The sequence below is a fragment of the Meleagris gallopavo genome, chromosome 12 (assembly GCF_000146605.3).
Source record: "Meleagris gallopavo isolate NT-WF06-2002-E0010 breed Aviagen turkey brand Nicholas breeding stock chromosome 12, Turkey_5.1, whole genome shotgun sequence".
Classification (NCBI taxonomy): Eukaryota; Metazoa; Chordata; class Aves; order Galliformes; family Phasianidae; genus Meleagris; species Meleagris gallopavo.
In genome coordinates, this window is record NC_015022.2 from 19476063 (window position 1) to 19495150 (window position 19088).

At 40.9% G+C, this 19088-nt stretch overlaps 1 protein-coding gene across 1 annotated transcript; it reads right to left on the reverse strand.

Annotated features, from left to right (window-relative positions):
- Window positions 1-52: 52 nt before the first annotated feature.
- Window positions 53-19034, reverse strand: LOC100550605 (TP53-binding protein 1; the record flags this gene model as incomplete). The annotated part of the gene is made up of 15 exons (XM_019619298.1): window positions 53-442; window positions 1730-1879; window positions 2769-3261; window positions 4381-4473; window positions 5602-5647; window positions 6178-6414; window positions 6843-6962; window positions 9799-11038; window positions 12000-12226; window positions 13566-13657; window positions 15816-15936; window positions 17039-17184; window positions 17799-17880; window positions 18336-18494; window positions 18911-19034. Coding segments are annotated over 15 exons (3705 nt in total), but the record flags the coding sequence as incomplete, so codon positions are not given.
- Window positions 19035-19088: the final 54 nt, after the last annotated feature.

Consider the following 19088-nt stretch of genomic DNA (forward strand, 5'->3'; position numbering starts at 1 on the left):
AAAAAAAACAGATGGGAAAACAAAGACTGTTTCATTGTTTCTGTTCATCAACATAAAAATCCCTGGTTTAGAGTCTACCCTGCTTCAAATTCCACCCAAGCCAGCTGTTCACTTCTGTAAAATATCTTATCTTCCATTCGAGGCCCTGCACATACCTTAGTTTTCCTAAGACACCTCTGCCAATAGGTAAAGCAAACTCTCCACTTTCTGTACTGCACACTTTCCCTTTGACAGCTCCAGTTCCTCGTGCTGAACTGCTGCTGTGTGTGGCAGAGAGACTGCTGCTTGCTCCACTGGATGTGCGGTGGAGGCTTGAGGCCTTAGAAGAAAAGGAGCTGACATCACCAAGGTCCCCTGAAGTCAGCGATGAGCCAACTGTAGTTCTAGAGGAGGACGTGTCAGTCTCACACTCCTGGCACTCCACTACAGGCTCCTCAGTTTCCTTTTGAGAAGAAAAAAAAAAAAAAAAGCAGTCACTTGAAGGTGATGAACTTGCTAGATGGAAGCTCTGCAATCACCAGGCAAGAGCACAGACAAGTCAAGAACATGTTCATGAGACTGAAAACAGCTATGCAGATTGAGCCTGGACTGCTCTATGGCAGACAGCAGCTCTGACCATGTAGCTGCTCCTATATGAAGGCATCACATGAAAAAAAGATAAAAAGTCACCAGAATAGAGGTTGGATGATTACAAATTCAAAATCATAAGTTAGTCTGGCTTTGAATAATTTCCACCCTTTCAGAGTGGGAGACTGTAAAAACTATTTGAGATACTAATAGTGATTGGTTACTAATAAGCCAAGATCAATTTCCTGAGAGCTAGTCACTTTCCTGGAGCTATTCAAGTTCCATGGATATATGTGTCAACAAAATACTGATACCAAATGTTGACAGATGAATTGAAAACAGTTATACAGTTGTGTTCACACAGCCTATGCAAACACATTTAAGGAAATTTAATTCTGTATTTTAATGTTACAATAAATAATTTCACATGTAGTGACAAGTATGAAGGCACAACTTAAATAATTTTTTCTCTTTATGCCATTAATCATTGTAGCAATGCAGCACAAGACACTTATGATTTTTACCTGTATACCAGAATAGCAGTAAAGTTTTATTGCTAGCAGGCCAATAAGATTACCATGTATATCAAATCAGCATCTGTTGACTGTTCTTTGAATTTCCCTTTTTGGATCTTTTGATGAATGAATACAGCAACAGAACCATACTAAAAATTGGCTTGCTTATTTTTTGTGTTTTCTAGAATCTGATCCACAGAACTCAGAAGTCTGTGGACCACAGGTAAGAAGTAACACAGCTGCAAAACATAACGAACAGCTTGAAATAGTTCAATTTTACAGGAAGATGTGATTTTTGCTAACAGAATTTCTGCCCATTCTGAAGTATCCGTTCTGACAAAATGGAAAGGTTTTGAAATAGCTAGAAGCTCAGTGAAGTCTTCTGTTCCGTCCCTGGGTAATTAAAACAAAAAGCGTGTCATGAGAATACAGTAACAGGCACAGAATGCACCAATGCCACATAAAACCACACAGCTTTCCATGTACATAGGATGGTCTTCACACTTGCTCATGGAGACCAGTTTGTCATCACAGCACATTGGATTGCTCGCTCACTGATGCTTTCTGCAGCCATAGTGTTTTCATTTTCATTACTTCATTCTTCAGCCAACATGTTATTTAATTTAACCCTGGAAATGGGAACTTACCTCAACTACCTTCCGTTCCACCTCTGCACCATTTATGTAGTAAACATCTGTTGTAATGCGGGTAACCACAGTGCGCACCTCTCGAATAGTTCGCACGTGGCGGCGCTGAACCTGACCTCTGGGAGGATGAAGGTTAAATTCATCCTCTCCCTGTAATGAAGAGATAAATTAAAATCAAAACAGACAACCACCAAGATCTCTGCAGTACAGTTTTTTCCCCACACCACACACAAACACTGTAGTAGGAAACCTTTCACCACCTTGTTGAAAATCAGATGCAACATGAAAGACCTAGAACAAGGGAGAAGCAAACATTTTTTCATTTGTTGAGGGGTAAGGGAAATCACATCAGCCCAAGGAGGAAACAGCTCAGTATGGCTTCTGATGTTCATTCCATATACTCTCAGGTAGATCCAAAAATCAAAACCATTACGCAGTGTATTTATCTCCTCTAATCTCCTATTTCCCATAGGACACACAATTCTCAATTCAAATTTAGAAAAGATAATTTTCTAGTCCTTATAGTCTCAAGAAACCTGCAAAGTGTAACTTCAAAGCAGTGACTTTGAGTCTTCAAAAAACTTTCTGAAATACTAATTTTGAAATTAACCTTTTTGAAATACTCAACTAGAGGAGCTATTCCTTGATGTGCTCACCCATTGTCATCAAATGGAGTGGCAGAATCAGCTGCCTGAAGTTTACTGGCACAAACAGCAAAAATTTGATACTTTTCCTCCAACAAAAGGTGATTTTTAGTTTTTTAAATATTATCAACATCTGGACAGAAATACAAAAAAAATTACTTGCCATATTTTCCTAGAAAATACTGAGACATTTACTTCCCAAACTTATCTGGTGAGTACTGCTACCTTGCAGTTGTCTACAGCTGAGATTTTAAAAAAATCTCGTGATATTAATGTTTTAAAACAGTCTTCTGGCTTTTTTTGGTTGAGAAAAAAAGTTAGTGAGTTTACTGACTACAAGAATACTTCACTGAGTTAAGCTAGTAAAAATTTAATACAGGCAGCCTTCATCCCACCTGACTGTGTAGAGAGTCTGTGTCTTCCGCAGAGGTATTCACAAGCTTTTGTCCACCCTCCTCAGTTTGGATGTTTACATCTTGTCGCCCAGGTCTTTGCCCACACATACTGGTTCCCACATCCACTCGCCTATAAGTTCCTTCTGCTGTCTGTGTTGCTGTTGTAACAGTTGTTGGGGTAAAAAGACAGTCTGCTGTAGTTTGAATCCCTTTATTATTGGTATCAGCCTGCTTCCCTTGGCTTTCATCAACTGCAACCACCTTACTTGGTTTCTGTTGCATTCTTGCCCCTTCTTCTATCTGAGTTGTTATTACAATACCAGCCTCCACCGACTCTTTCTGCTCTGTACAAGGAGGTTGTTGATGGCAGCCCTGCTGCAGTCTCTGAAGTATTAGGAGCCGTTCATCACCATCTGCTCTGTGTTGCTGATCACTAGGATTTTCACGTATTTCAGCATTCTTTTCTGTGCCAGGAAAGCTGAATAGATTTTCCCTGCAAACCAGTAATATGCAGATCTAAATTACTGATGGAAAAAAAGCAAGAAGCCCAATATTGTCACTCAGGTGAAAATACTACTGAAAAAAACAGCAGTGCAATCATCTAATTGCTTCTTAAGATTGCACGGAACTCAGTGAGTTTTCAAATTATCCAATAACCTCAACATCTCTCAGCTGAGCCACACAGCCGCTGGAAGAACGGCTGACACTACAAAAAATTAGGAGTCTCTTCAAACTCTGATAAGACATACACCTCACATAACAGGCACCATCTGTGCAAAATGTTTCTGCAAGTCAAGCCATACTAATGTTGTTGCTACAGTTTGCTCTGGCACTCCATTAGTTTGAAATCAGTAATTACACCCACCAACAGGCAGGGGCATCCACACAAACTGCAGTATTTCCACTAGAATTCCTCTGCCCTGTCAACGGTGCTATTGATCATTATATCAACCTTATACACTGAGTATTACTAGAAGCACACACCTGGCCTTCCTCATACCTAACAAGCTTTGAGGTGTGACTGTCTTACATTATCCGTACTGTCCAGCACTGGAATACCCTAGTCATTACAATATTGAGAGTAATCATTCAATACTCTTGCAATATAGGTTACTCTTTCTCCATAGGTCAAAACCTCGCTGCCTTCACCAGAAGACAGAATGCAAAACAGTGAAGCAGCAGATTTCTATACTAGGTCAGGCAGCTTTATCCTTATCAGCAGTGCAGGAGTACAGCGCTTTTAAAAGGGACTGCAGACAGCAAAAATATATGGACTTTACTTAGACAGGGAGTAACAAAGACAATAATAGGTCACAAGACCTGGAGAAGGGAGCAAGAAAAGGTATGGAAAAAATGATTATCTCATCCCTCCCAAGCTCCAGATTTACCAAAGCTTATCAGCCAGCTGGAATCACATCACTACTCAGCCAAAGTCTGATCATCAAGTGACACACAGACATACAGTACTTACTATACTCAGCCCCCCAACCTTTTAAGTTACCCAGACTTACAACAATGACTTTGAACATAATTGTGTTTTTTTTCCCCCTGCATCAACAAAAGTGCAGTTAAATCCAAATTTGACTGGCAGGCAAAGACTGTAAATAGTTACCTAAATGGAGAAGCTGAAAGGCTGTGGTCTCTAGCCTCCTCCTCTCGCCGAACTTCACAGACACGACTAAATACAGATGATGCTTTCTGGGAGCTAGCAATGCAGATTTAAAAAAAGCACATTGGAGAGTGTGAAAATACGACAGAACTACAGCTCCTCAAGACAACAACTGGCACTGACTTTGTTGACTTATACAGTCACAGAACCAATGAGATGGTCAGACTCAAAGATCAAGAAACATTTTGCATAAGCATTTCTGTCATTTCTGCCAAAAACCTCACAGCCAAGAGCAATCTAGTGACTGCAGAAAATGGAGGGTCAAAAACTGCAGATTGTCAGGAGTTTCACCAACCACTACTTCCAGTAGCCATTGGGGAACACCATTAGATCATTTATGGCTTAACTCAGAATCTTCACAACACAGCAAAAATGTGAGGAGTAAGAGTCATAATGCAGACCCTGAGAGTTCAATCTACACCTAGAAAGGCAACTTATCCTCAAAAAGTTTACTTCAAAAAGTTTCTCTGCTTCAAACCATTACATTCACTTCTACTACTAGAGACAGGGTCCTCCAACTCATTGTTATCAGTACTTACAAAACATACAGCCCAAAAGTTACATTCAAGCAGCGCTAGGCACTGTGGAAATATAGTACACAGCAACCAGCCTCTGAAACTGTATTTCTTACATAAGAGATAAAATAGATACATACAGAGGAAAAGATCAAGGGAGTAACTTACATTTTGGTCAACAAATTAAACTGTGATCTCAGTACATCAGTGACTTTGTTATGTTTCTTCTATCAGCCTCACACCAAAAAGAATTTTCTTTCAGAACTCCTCAGAGCTGAGATTCTTTGTAGAAAATTGACAGTAAGAAAAGAGGAAACCATGTGTTTAAGTATAAGAGCTGGATAGTGCAGACTTGCATTCTGGACTGCACAAGACATCAATTTCTGTTCTGACTATAATCAAAATGAGGCAAAATGCTGATGCTGTCAGGAAGCACAAAGCCTGCAGTGAAACAGCAGGTGGGGCACCCACCCTGTATCCATGCCTACATAGTTGAACTTGATTGGAGAACTAAAGAGTTCATGATGTGGCTGCCTCTAAAAGAGCTCCTGTGTCTCACTTTAATTTTTTAACCCGTCTCTAGTAATGAGTAGGAAAGAGATCTAACCAGATTTCTGAATTAACTCTGCACATCAACAAGCCTGGTTACCTGGCAGCAGCAGAGGATCCAGTTTTCCTATCACTGGCTGTGGGCTCTGAAACAAGAGGGAAGGGAGACAGAATTTCAGTTCCAGTCTCCTCTGCCTTTCCAAGCACCCCATATTCAGCTGAGAGGTCACACAAAGTCAGACCAAGTGACCCCAGACCTCCCACCCAACTCACCATTGTAGGCTTGAGCTTGTGTGTATTTCGTATAAATATCTCAAGTTCTAGACTAACAGACTGTGCTGCTGTTCTGATTAAAACGCTGTCAGTCTTATGTAATCAAATTACACTTTCATTATCTTTTCTTTCCTTCAATGTAATCTATTTCCTGTCCAGGGACATTGCCACTATACATCACAATTTTCAGTCTGCTTGACATACCTTTCCTCATAACAGAGGCCTCTCTTTTCACTCTAACCTTGCTTAAAGCATTGTACAAACAGAAGCAAATTTAAGTGACACTAGTGTCCCAGAAGAAAAACAGCATTACAGAGACTTTATCAGGGAATACTACGGAGAGATTCTGAGTTAAGGCTAAGATCCAGTATAACCTGTGCATTCTGATGCTTCATGCTCTTACTTTCCAAGCTGAATGGTAGGGACTCATCGCTCCCATCGTTCATGGGGGTAACAAGGTTCATTCGTAGAGAGAGTTTTACATCAGCCTCAGGAACTGCACAAGAATCTCCTTTTTCACACACTTCTGACACATCTGCTGACACCACTGCACTTTCCACGGTGACACTGTTGGTCCCCATTGTGCCCTCTGCTGTAACATCACTAGTTGCTATCGTGCTGTCTGGACAACTATCATCCACTGAAACAGGAAAACAACAGAAGAGTACATATGCAAGTAGCCACCATGGTTTCCACTCAACTTGTGATGAGAATAATTTACTGTTACCAAAGCATCCCTTTATTCAGCAACTACAGGCTGTTGTTTCATGTGACCTTGGCAGAGAAGGTCTTGCAAAAAAAGAATCATCTTGTTATCTAACTTCCCCTCCCTCTCCTCAGAGGGGTCTCCTGTATCCTTTAATGAGGTGTATATACATAAACATAATGAATAAGGTGAATGTGCTTCATACAGCCCAATAATCAAGCAGCACTAGAGGGATGAGCCCTCCTCATAGAGTACTGATGTCTTTTTTGCTATGATACATTTGAGTTATCCAATCATTCTGCATCTAGAAACAAAAGCTTCTGAACAGGCTTTTACTGAAGAACTGTTCAGATTAAACTTACCAATTGGTGTGCTGTGTCTTCTAGGTCCCATTTTAAGTTGGCCAGTGAGAGGTGGTGTTACACTGGTCAGCGGTTGAATGGTATCACCCTCCTTTGGCAAAGTGAAATGAAATGGTGTTCCTAGAAGTCAGGAAGAGCCAGCATTAATAATTTCAGGAGGACGTTCCAGTTCAAGTACCGAAAGCATAACTCAGTGCGGTGTAGAAGTGAGGAAAAAGCATAGCTCTGGTGCTGTACTGTACAAAATCATCCTGACCGATCAGTTACTGGCTCAGGACTGCTGCTCTAATTGATGTTCCTCACCATTTTGTGTGGAAATTCTCTCTTGGTTTAAGACTGGACTGCAGTGGCCTTGATGGAATCATCCTCAGAATTTAGACAAAGATGAGACTAAATGCAGAGACACAAATTGAACTTTCATAGAATGTAGGTTTGCTTGAGAAATGCTCAGGATTTTGCACAGAAGGCGGCTAGAAATAGAAATTAAGGTTAAGGTATAAATAAATCGTAAGAACTACACATTGCCTGAATTAAAATCTGACCTCATGCAAAACAATGCATTACCATCATGGACAATGGAAGAGCAATTTACATCATCTAGCTGGACTCATCCAAGAAGCTTTATTCTGCCTCACGCAACACCCGTGTCCAAAACGAGAGGTGGACTTCACAGATGGACCACTCAGAAGAAGGAAACGTGGGTGATTGCCTTCAAAAAGTCACAGTCAGCAGCCCAATGTCCAGGTGGAGAACAGTGACAAGTGGTATGGCACAGGGGGCTGTACTAAGACAAAAACTACTTGACACCTTTGCTGGTGACACAGACAGTGGGACTGAGTGCACTCCCATCAAGTCTGCTGACAATGCCAAGCTGAGCAGTGAGACTGATCCTGACAGACTTGGGAAGTGGGCCCAATGAACCTCATGAAGTTCAAAAAGGCCAACTGCACGATCCTACATCTGGGTAAGGGCAATCCCAAGCACAAATACAGGCTGGGCAATGAGTGAACAGAGCAGCCCTGTGGAAAATGAGTTCGGGGCTCCAGTGGACAACAAACAGTAAGCAGTATGTGCTTGCAGCCAAGAAAACCAAATTTCACTGTTTCTACTCCCACTTGTTGGGCTACTCTTTGAGATCCTTTCAGTCCTCACGCTATGTTTTTGTGTACTTGTGTCCTTCATACCCTGCTGACAAGCGACTAGGCTTTCACTGGAATAAGTGTTGTTAGAACAAAACTGCATTAGGAGAAGCTGGATGCTCTACAGCTCTTCACACCTTAACGACTGAGCAATGGTTAAGGAAAAAACACCACTGTATCCTTTTCCACTTGTTTCAGGAGCAAGCAGGCAGAACATCTCAAAAGCTTTAATTCCCTCCTAACATAAACCCAATAGCATAATACAAGTATGTATTTTATACATTTATATTTTGCTACAACCAGTAGCATCAGTTTGAGTTCGTTTTCTCCAAATACAGCTTATTTTTCTATTCTCGTGTTCAAACACCACTGTTCTCTTGACTATGACAAACTGCCATCAGAAATACCCACTCCCTACGTACAGAATGCCCTAGACTCGTTCATAGGAAAATTACTGTGAGATCTCAAAATGCCATAAAATGAGATCTATTAACTTCCTTAACAGTATTTTGACCAGATTCCCCCGGAATATTATTTTCTACACAATAAAGCTATTTTTCCTTCTTTTCGTTAGAGAAAACTACAAATACAGCATCAAAACATTCCAACATTCACCTTCATATTAAATAATCACATAACGATTGGGTTGAAAGGGTCCTGATTAGGGTCCCACTAGGATTAGGGAAGGGTCCCATGATGGATCCCTGGGAGACACCGTTCATCACTGGCCTCCACCAGGACACTGAGCCACAACACTCGCTGCAACCTTCCCACTAACTCCTTGTCTACAGATAGTCCACCCTTCAAATCCATCCGTCTCCAACACAGGTAAGGATGTGGCAGGGACTATGCCAAAGGCCTTACATAAGTCCAGGTAAATGTTATCAGTTGCCTTCCCTTTGTCCACTAACACCACCACTCCATCAGAGAAGGCCACCAGATTTCTCAGGCAGTCTTCCCTTAGTGAAGCCATGCTGGCTGTCTAATCACCTGCTCGTCCCTCATGCGCCTTAACGTGTCTTCCAGGAGGATCTGTTCCATGATCTTCCCAGGTACAGAAGTGAGGCTCACTGGCCTATAGTTCCCTGGGTCCTCCTTCCTCCCTGTGCATAGCTGCACAGCAAAACAGTGAAAAGATTCCTTTATTTCTTTAAAATCTGTTGTAGGTTAAGTTTCAGCCAGAACCATCCCTTGTTTTAGCTTACTGCAAAAGACCTCATCCCAGTTCAAAAAACACAAACAAAAAAAAGGGATACATGAAGGAACACTGCCGATCAACAGGCTGACTGTGAAAAGCCATTCAACTTTAAAGAAATACTCTCAAGATAGATTTGTTGTTTTTGATGCTATATGCACATGCAACTCCACAAAGAAAATCCTCCCCTCAGAATGAAAGAAAAAGAAATAAAAAAACAAATTAAAAACTAAGTGAACCAACCAAGGAGACAAAAAGAAGAATCACAGACTACCACACACTTTTCCTTTCAAGAACACTAGTTTTGTTGCTTCAAGAGAAAAAAAAAAGTAGTTACAAAAATCCATCAGCATTGCCAAGGTCAGAATTTTCAAAATTGCTGAGAGCTTCTACCATAAAGCAGTGAGTAGCTATTAGGAACATTAATTACTTCATCATTCTTGCCTGCAATAGTGCTACAAAGGGGAAAAAAGTACAGGCATGTTACACATGTAAGAGTAATCTGCAGTGCTGCTCTGAAGGTTCACTGTTCTAATGTGAGCTGAGGACCAGTGCTGAGGATTGTACACACTGACATCATTCAAAGCCTACACCCAAGAATTACTAACCAAAATTCACTTACCATTGGAAGGACTGGGGGACATAGCAGCTGTCTGCTTCTCTGGCTGCATCTGCTCTTCTTGCTCCAGATTCACTGTCATAGCAGTAATTGCTGTAGTCTTTGGCACCTGATTCTCCTTCTGAGTCATCAGTATGTCAGCTTCCCTCTCTTGCTGTGATGGTTGAGTGTCCATTATCTGATGTAATTCTGAACTTTCTGCATGGCTTTTGGCACACAATGCCATCTCAGATGGAATGTCAACCTTTAATTTAGGAAACAAATTGTGCTGTTCTAATAACTCCCCTACAGAAGGCTTAGATAAAACTTCATTCAGCTTCGGCATGCTTTCTGAAGCAGCTTTAAAGGACAGTTTATCCACATTCTTTGCTTCTCCAGTGCCAAAAGTACCATCTTTTAAAGTTTCTTTTCGGCAGCATTCTGGTCTAATCTTTCCAAGTTCTTGAGTCTTGACAGACAGTTCTTTGCTATTTTCACAAGAACCACCAGCAAATTCTACTTCCATCTCTTCGTGGTGCTCTTCCTTCCCTTCAAGAAGGAACCTCTGAGAAACTGTCATGTTAACAAGAGACTCATCTTCATTCATTTGCTTCTCTTCTACGTGCATCTTCTCTTCCTGTTCTTCAGGCTGAGTCTCAGGAACTGACTCATATTGAGAGCTCTCCTTCAGTGAATAACCCTTTAACTGACCTTCTTTTCCATCACCACAGGATGAAATTTCATGGCGAGACTGATCTGCAGCAGCCTGACTTCCAGAAATACACCTGTGAGCCTGATGGGCTGTAGGGCCTAATGTCTCATCTCCTGCTGTTTCTGCACTACCTAACTGCATGACAGGCTTTCCTGCCGTACGTATATCCTCCTTTTTTGGTTTTTCACAGTTCTCAGAGAGGGCTTGATGGCCTGCATCCAGTCTCATTTTTCTGTCATTGTTCTCCACAGAAGAAAGTCTGATTTCTGAAATACTACATTCAGAAGTTATCTGGATCTGCGTAGCTTCGTTATCATGGCCAGTTTTCAGAGAGTCTGAACTGATTTCTGTGTTTGTGGGCTGGCTGCATCCACTTGCAGAAAGCATCAGATTACAGGACTCAGAAGGCTGTGACACAGAGTCTTCCACAGGCATCTTTGACAAAGTATCTGTGGGTCCAGAAAGGTGTCCTGGCATACATGAATAAGTTGAAACAGCAGCTTTTTCTTCTCCCTCACTCTTCTCTGGACTCTGAGTTGGAACAAAGATATCCTAAAAAAAATAAAATAAAATATTAAGAATTGGGACACTGAACATCAGGGTATCCCAAATAGGGCCACTTATTATTTCTAATGATGAAGGATTATGAAACAGATTTTTAATCCATATACACGAGTGCCTCACTGACAAAAGTTATAATCCATTACTTTTCAGTACCTCTGCAGCAGTCACACAAGCTCTTTAATTCACCCCTCCTATTACCAAACTATGAAGCACAGGCAACTATGGTAAATCAGTAGCTGATTGTAGTCAAACAACAGAGTTCCGGAAAGAGTCTTTGTAATAATCTATCATATTAGTACAAAAGCCACTTTCAGCTATGGAGAAACCCCTGCCTCAACTAGTAAAATCTCCATCACAACTTCTATTTACTGCCTTAAATTGATTAAATTTGTTACACTGAGCTACAATGCCACAAAGTATCTGTTAAAGCCCTTTGCAATCCTGAGAAAAATGACAGTAAGAATAAGCAACTCAAAATACATTTGCAGTAAGCGAATTCTAGCATTCTATAGTAGAATACAAAGGCAAAACAGTTTCAGCTTATCCATGGCGAGTAATGATCAAAGTGGAAGCCCTGATAAAGTTCAACTTCTGACATAGTTTGGGAAGCTGAACGTCCAGTTGGGTATTAAAAACAGCAGCCTTTTAAAGAAATAACACAAAAGCACAGAAGAAGTTTCTAACATAGATGGAAAGATAACTAATCCTATGTTCAGTAACCATGCCCTCTTAAGGTGTTATGCATTCTCTCTGCAGGCTAAAGTGCTACACGATTACACATACAGAAGAGTATCATTAATGTACAAACGCGACTGCTGGGAAAAGGGAAGCTCATGTGAACCATCTCAGTAGGGAAGTCCAATACAGAAGCACAGAGATTGATTCAAATTACATTTTTGCAACCACCACAAAAAATTACATCCAAAAAGATATTTACATGAACACTTACATGAGAGAACACTGGTTGTGATGGTATAGGTAGAGATTCAGGAAAGAAGGCTGGGGCAGTCTGGGACACTGGAGTTGAAGCCTGTGGCAGGACAGGAGGCCCTGGGGGAATAACCATCTCCACTAGCTCATCTCTCTTCTGCTCCTCCTGCATCAGTCTCTTTTCCTTCTGTCCCTTCTGCACCAGCTCTCTCCCTTCTGCAGTGGTAGAGACATCCACATGTTCATCTGGTTTTAGAGAACAGAAAAATTACAAGGAGATGCCTGTGTTATACCCAGTATCCAACATTACTGTTAAAAGACTTATTTTAGCAGCCTATGCAACATTCTCACACTTCAATGGGTGAACTTGATATTATCTCAAGATAAATAATTTGCGAGGGTGGGGAAATCAACAAAACTATCTGTAGCACTCTAATGTATGGTAAGTACAGCAATAATAGCAGGATGGCAAAGTCTTTGGCTGCAGCAAATAAGGACAAGCCCAAACGCAGCAGCCACAGACACAAATGAAGGAAAGAAACTGTTTACCTTCAGAAGGCCTTGGGGAGGCAGGGATCTCCAGAGAGATACCCTCACCTCCACTGCCAACCCTTAAATGTGGGCTGGAAGGGGCGGATCCTGGCTCCAGCCCTTCTTGTCACTCAGTGCAATGCATTACACGCACCTGAGCTCCCCTGGGCTGGCCCTGCCTTCCCACCAGCTGCTCCATCACTGCTTCAGGCTGTGACTTAGCATTTCTGCTACACTATCCTTAATTGCAAGGGAGAGGAGGGAGAAGAAAGTGTTTTGTTAAAAGTTCACATAACTATCTTGTTACCTAAGGTCCAGAACTCCTACAACTAGAAAACAAGTATCTGAAGTTTATGTAAAGTATTTTTCTGAGGACTTTTTTCTTTTGCTACTTCTATTAAAATGCAACCATACTCAAACCCCACTAACTAAACATATATTCTAAAGGTACTCCAGATTCTGTGCAGCAAATGAGATGCACATCTCACAGGAAGGAACAGGAATTTTCCATAATACTGGAAGTCTGTGGGGATATGTTAACCCTGATAGCAACCAGGTAACATGCCAGAACCAAGGTACTGCAGAGAACGAGCTGTCTTGGCACAATCTTTTAGAACACACGCATGTAACATACAAAAACTCTTAAGTACTGAAAAGGTCAGTTAAGGCAAGATGCTCTCTCCTATCTTCCTTACTGCTCTAACAGCACATGTTTAAGACTGACGCCTATTTACCTATAGCAAAAGAATGGCTCGTCCCTAAGAAAGGAGGCCAGTGGCAAGCAGCAATCTGTATTCCATATGAAGTATTCCTCATCCTTCATAATGAAATAAAACTAGACAACAAAATCAATTTTATTATGATAGTTATGCAAGAAATAGGTTATCAGGAGTCACAATTACAGGCCTCCCCAGATCTAGTTCTTCAAGCACCCTCAATCCTGCTTTATACTTTAAGAGCAATCTGAACAAGTCCTGAAAAGGCTGCATACCCAAACTAAACTACAGAGCAAAGAAACACAGCAGCAGGTGAACATACAGGAAAAAAAAATTACCTTTTGATTGGTCCTGTTCAGTAGGACTGCCAGGGATGAGAGCATTGGATGCTAGGCCAACAGGAGAAGGAACAACTACACCTGGAGAGCCACTGCAGACCAAGAAAAGGTAACACGGACAAGGAAACATATCACTAGAAAATATATTAACTTCTCCCCAAATACAACTCTACCTTGCCACAATACAAGTCCTGTCACAAGAGGAAAGTACCAGGGGTACAGCAATTGGACAGATCAATACAATGGGAAAGGTATTACAACACAGATGTGATGATGGAAGGACTGCCACAATAGAAAGGTCCTACGAAGGAAAGGAAGAAGATTGCCCACCCATATCAGAAGATTCCAGTTCACAGGAGAAAGCTTCACCAAGGAGGGATCTCCAACCAGGCATCCCTCCCCGGTGGCAGTCAGCCCTGAAATGAGCCCTAAGAGAGGTGCGGCCAGGCTGCACCCATCCTGCCCCACAGCTGCACTGCCTTCACCTGCGCTCCCAGGGCTGACCGGTCCTTTCCCCAGGTGCTCAATCAGTGGGTCAGCTGTGACTCAAGAGTTCCCATACACAGAGGTTTACTAGCAAGAGACCTGAGAAACAGTCATTGGCTACACAGGCACAATTACTTCATTTTACTGGAAAATAAAGCCACACTCCCCCTTTGTAGAAGAAATTTTACCAACTGCAAACCAAACTGCATTTGGTTTGAGCTTTGCCCACAAATAATATGACTAGAAAATCACTTGACAATGCATACTTAATAGAAAATTAGGGAGACTGTAGTCTCCTCCTCACTGCCTGCAACAGCACTGGTTAACAAATAGACCACAACCTGGTCACCTAACCCGTTTGTTTTGAGAACATTTTTTGCTCTTCACATTGTGCAGTATGAAACATCTACAGATAATTGCTACAGTGTATACAGTTCTTTTAGAGATAAATAATGCAGTAGCTGAGAAAGCAAAAGTGTCAAGGACATGGTTTTAAGATACGAAAGACAAAAGCATATGTTGATAATAACAATGTGTGGTTGACAGGGAAACTGCAAAATAAGAACCCCCACGTGGCAGGGGAGTAGAGAGAAAGAAATTATTCATGCTTTATTGTTAGTGGGGTGGGCAGAGGAGACTGAACACTCTAAACATGAAGCAGAAAGTTCTGGCCAGTCTTCTCAAAATCAAATTAAAAAAAAAAAAAAAAATCAGTCAGCAATTCAGGTTCAAAAGTCAGAGAAACCTTGCCAGAACACAATCTGAACTGCTGTCTATTTTGACAACTTTCATCTAAGACAATAACATACATGGAAAGGAAACAAACAGAGCTAGCAGGAACTGTTAGTACACCATATCCAGTATCATTATGTACAAAAAAAGGAGCCATCACAAGTCAAAGAAAGAACTCTCAGCAGACATCTGGTGCTGGAATAGAGCTGATAAGCTCAGCAGGAGTCTCTCAGTTAAGTAAAGAGCTCTTTTCAAAAATAAGCCCAGGGTTACAAACTAGAAACTGCAACTTCATTCCCTACTCAGCTGTGTATAGCCTGTCAACATCAAACACAACCAAGGACGTTCTAGAAGCAACCTGTGAACTCTCACCCTAGATTACATATGCAGTTCTACACAGAAGTCTCATATACCACACACAATCAAAGGAAAATATCTGAGTTATAACAACAGAATTACATTATCATTCTTTATAGATTAAGTGAAGCCTTTAAATAACACCATACAAAAATACAAACAAATCAATATTCTCCATAAGGCTCCCTATCTGAAGCATCCCATACCTAGCAGGAGGAAAACCTGCCTCATGCACATACGGACACTTTCTGACAGAAGGATGCTAGAAGACTAAGAAAACACGTGCAAACATCCTTTCCTTTAGGAGAAAGAAACAAAACATTTTAAAATTCCTCACAATCTCTAATTTAACGCCACCTAAATAAGCAGAGGTATAATAAGTATATAGTGAATATAATACCTGTTCAAACCGGGTGAATCGATACCTGAGAGAGCCCTATTTAACTATGTGGATGTTCCAGATTGGGAGGTACAAACACAGGAAATGTGGTGCCCAAATTAAGGTAGTTCGCCATGGTTGTACAAATTAAGGTAAATGAAGTGGTGGGAATGGTACAGAAACTATTGTAATACAGCTTAGTTATCATTTTGTAGCTTTGTTCTTGTTTTCTTTGTTCGCTTTTGCTGTTTTTTTTTGTTGTTTGTTTGTTGTTTGTTTGTTTTGTTTCTGCTTACGTGGAACAGCTCTCCTGTACAAGGGATCCCTGTCCAGAGAGCTGCAGGAGGTGCAGGCTGCGGGCAGGGGTACATGCCAGAGAACTTCCCTCTTCCACTCTGGTTACAAGGCAGTCACTCCCTGCAGCAATTTTAAACAAAAGGAAATAAGATTAGAAGTTTATTCAACAATGTGAATTACTGCTTATCGGAAAGTTACAGCTTGTCCTCGTCTACCTGAGGTTGTTTTCACAAAGGACTGGATGAAGGACAGCACATGAAAGTTCAGCATGTGAAATGTGAGCAAGATGTAAGTCAGATGATAAACGTAGCTTCTAACTACAGAATAGATTTATTTTTTTTCCCCAAATCAGATCGGACTATACATACTTTCGTATCTGAGAATTTTAGAAGAAAAATCCACAGTGGCTCCAACATTACCTCCACAGATTCAAAGACAGCACAGACTCAGTTTGCTTAAGCTATTATTGAACCTCCTGGGCACAGAGGATTTATACAAGATTATACTAGTACTAACACATTTGTACACAAACTGAAACTAAAGCATAAACTGAGACATAATTTACATGCCAGAGCACATGAAGAGAAGAGCAAAAACACAGGTGAAGGGACTGAAAAAAAGAGATTTGTGAGGAATAATGGAAGGAATGGGGTTTTGGTCTGGAGAAAAGTAGGCTGAGAAGAGACCTCACTGCTCTGTGCAACTGAAAGGAGGTTATAGCAAGGAGCGTGCTGGCCTCTTTTCTCAGGTGACAATTGATCAAACAAGGAAACAGCCTTAAGTTGCATTGAGGAAAGTTAGATGAGGTATTTTGGAGAGGGTGGTCAAGCACTGGAATAAGATGCCAAGGGAAGTGGGGGAAATCCCATTTCTGGATGTATTTAAGAAACATGCAGATATGGTACTAGGGGACATAGTTTAGTCAGCACTTTACCCAAGTTACTCAGCGTAAGAAAGCCTGCAACATTTGCCTACAGTACTTGTTCACGTTTTAGACTGTGTGCTGCTACAAAGGATGAGCATTATTACCACCACTGGAAACTGTGGTCTATAGCACAGTTACAGTCTTTCATTTCCAAGATGTTACCAACTTTAGCAAAAATTAACTGAAAAATAGTCACAGTATTCACACTCTAAAACATTACATGACTGAAAAGACCAAGCAAGAATAATTATGATTATCTCTGGGATGGTCATTCTTGCTTTGACTGTCTGTTGTTACCTGGTACATTATTTTCAGGAAACATCTCTTCCTGAGTCGACAAGATGTCCAACTCCTCGTGGCCAGGGTCAATACATTTCTCAGTTTTAGGCGAATCAGAGACAGGCATCTCTTTCCTGGAACGTTCTTCTGCATCCAGCAGTGTTCTGGGAAAGCAACACAGTCCCTGACCCAAGAAACTCAATGCATCAACTGCAATCAGCATAGGTGAAAGCTATTCAACAATGTATAGCAAGAAAATGAATAAAGCAGGCAGATCTCTCTCACTTGAGAAAAACCATCTTCATCCTTGACAAATTAAATTCCCAGAAACATTTTCTAAGTTTTCTACCACTGTAAGCACTGCTTGAACACAATGCAGATTGTTCTACTGACTTCAATTCTAAGAATTTAGTTTCATCTTCTTTTTTTTTTTTACTATTTTGTGGCAGAATGCAACAATAGAACACCACTTAGTTTACCTTGTATCTGATACAGAATATAAATAGCTTCCAGCAAAATTAATATTTACATTTAAAAATAATTGAAAATATGAAATTTACAATAGCAAATACTCAACAGAATCCTGGAAGCCACCACTTAGCCTCTAGATTTCTCCTGAGTCTAGTGTCCATATGGTAACAATGAAGGTTTTGAACTTTTATGACTGAAGCTTCTTTTTAAGACATATTTCAGTTCTTTACAATAAAGATTTCAGTATATTTTTTTAAATTAAGCCCATGCACACTGCCTTCAAAAATAAATCTTTTGACTATTTTACCCTTTAAATGCCTTCAGTTGGCCCTCCAAAGCAGAACACGTTTCTATGCTGCTGACAGTTTCCCTGCTTTTGACATTCAGTTCTAGAAAGGTGGAGAAAAACAACACCACTTGTCACTCAGGTCATCTAGATTAATACACAAAGACAAGCATATATAGCTCTGTAAGTTACACATATATCAAGATAAGCTTTACATGAAAAAGCATTAATACTGAACTATTAAGGATAACAGATTATTTTTTTTCTTAAGATGAAATGAGGCTTTTACCAGGGATACAATTCAGTATCTGAAAGTTTTGAAAATAAACTCAGAAAGAGACACTCAAGAACTAATGACGACACTTGGATAGCAATAAGGAAACATGAAACTAGCTCAAAGTAAAGACAAGGCAAAATACTATTCAGCTCTGAACTGCAAACTCAGTGTTGCACACTACTAATACCATATTTTCTGTCACACACACATAATACGTCCAAATTGAGGGGAAAAAAAAAAAATGACAAAGCAACAAAGAGATAAAGAAAATTTTCACACACCATCCTTAATATCACTCTTCACAGTTCTGGAAGAAGAAAAGATAGCTGCTCCAGAGTGAAGCTGATTCCTAACATCTTCATCGGGTGCGTCATCACTCTCCAGGTCCTGGCTCTCTGAGAGCTCCAGAACTCCAAACTGCAGCTGTGATGTTCCTGTATCTAATACAAAACACCCATAACTAGTACAGGCACAGAACAAAATACAAAATAATCACAAGAGTAGGGGACACACAGAGGCAAAAGACAAATTGAGGGGACTGCAAAAATCCTGAATAAGTTAAAATGCTCTCATCTCAGCTGTACTAATTAAAAAAAATATGGTGACAGCACAGTGACCGTCTCCATTACACCCAAAACCAGCACTAAGCAGCAAGGCCTTGCATGATAGCATTTAATACTACTATGTATTTCATGATCACAAACTGAAAACAATCCTGCACCTCTGAGGACAACCACGATGCTGGTTGTAACACAAAAGAAAACGCCACAATGACAAGAACCCAGGCTGCAGTGAGAGAGGATTCACTCAAATGCAACAGCCATGGGCGCAGAAATGAAGGAAAGAAGCTGCTTACCTTCAGAAGGCCTCGGGGAGGCAGGGATCTTCAGAGAGATACCCTCACCTCCACTGCCAACCCTCAAATGACTTCTGGGAAGGGGTGAATCCTGGCTCCAGCCCTTCCTGTCACTCAGTGCAATGCATTACATGCACCTGAGCTCCCCTGGGCTGGCCCTGCCTTCCCACCAGCTGCT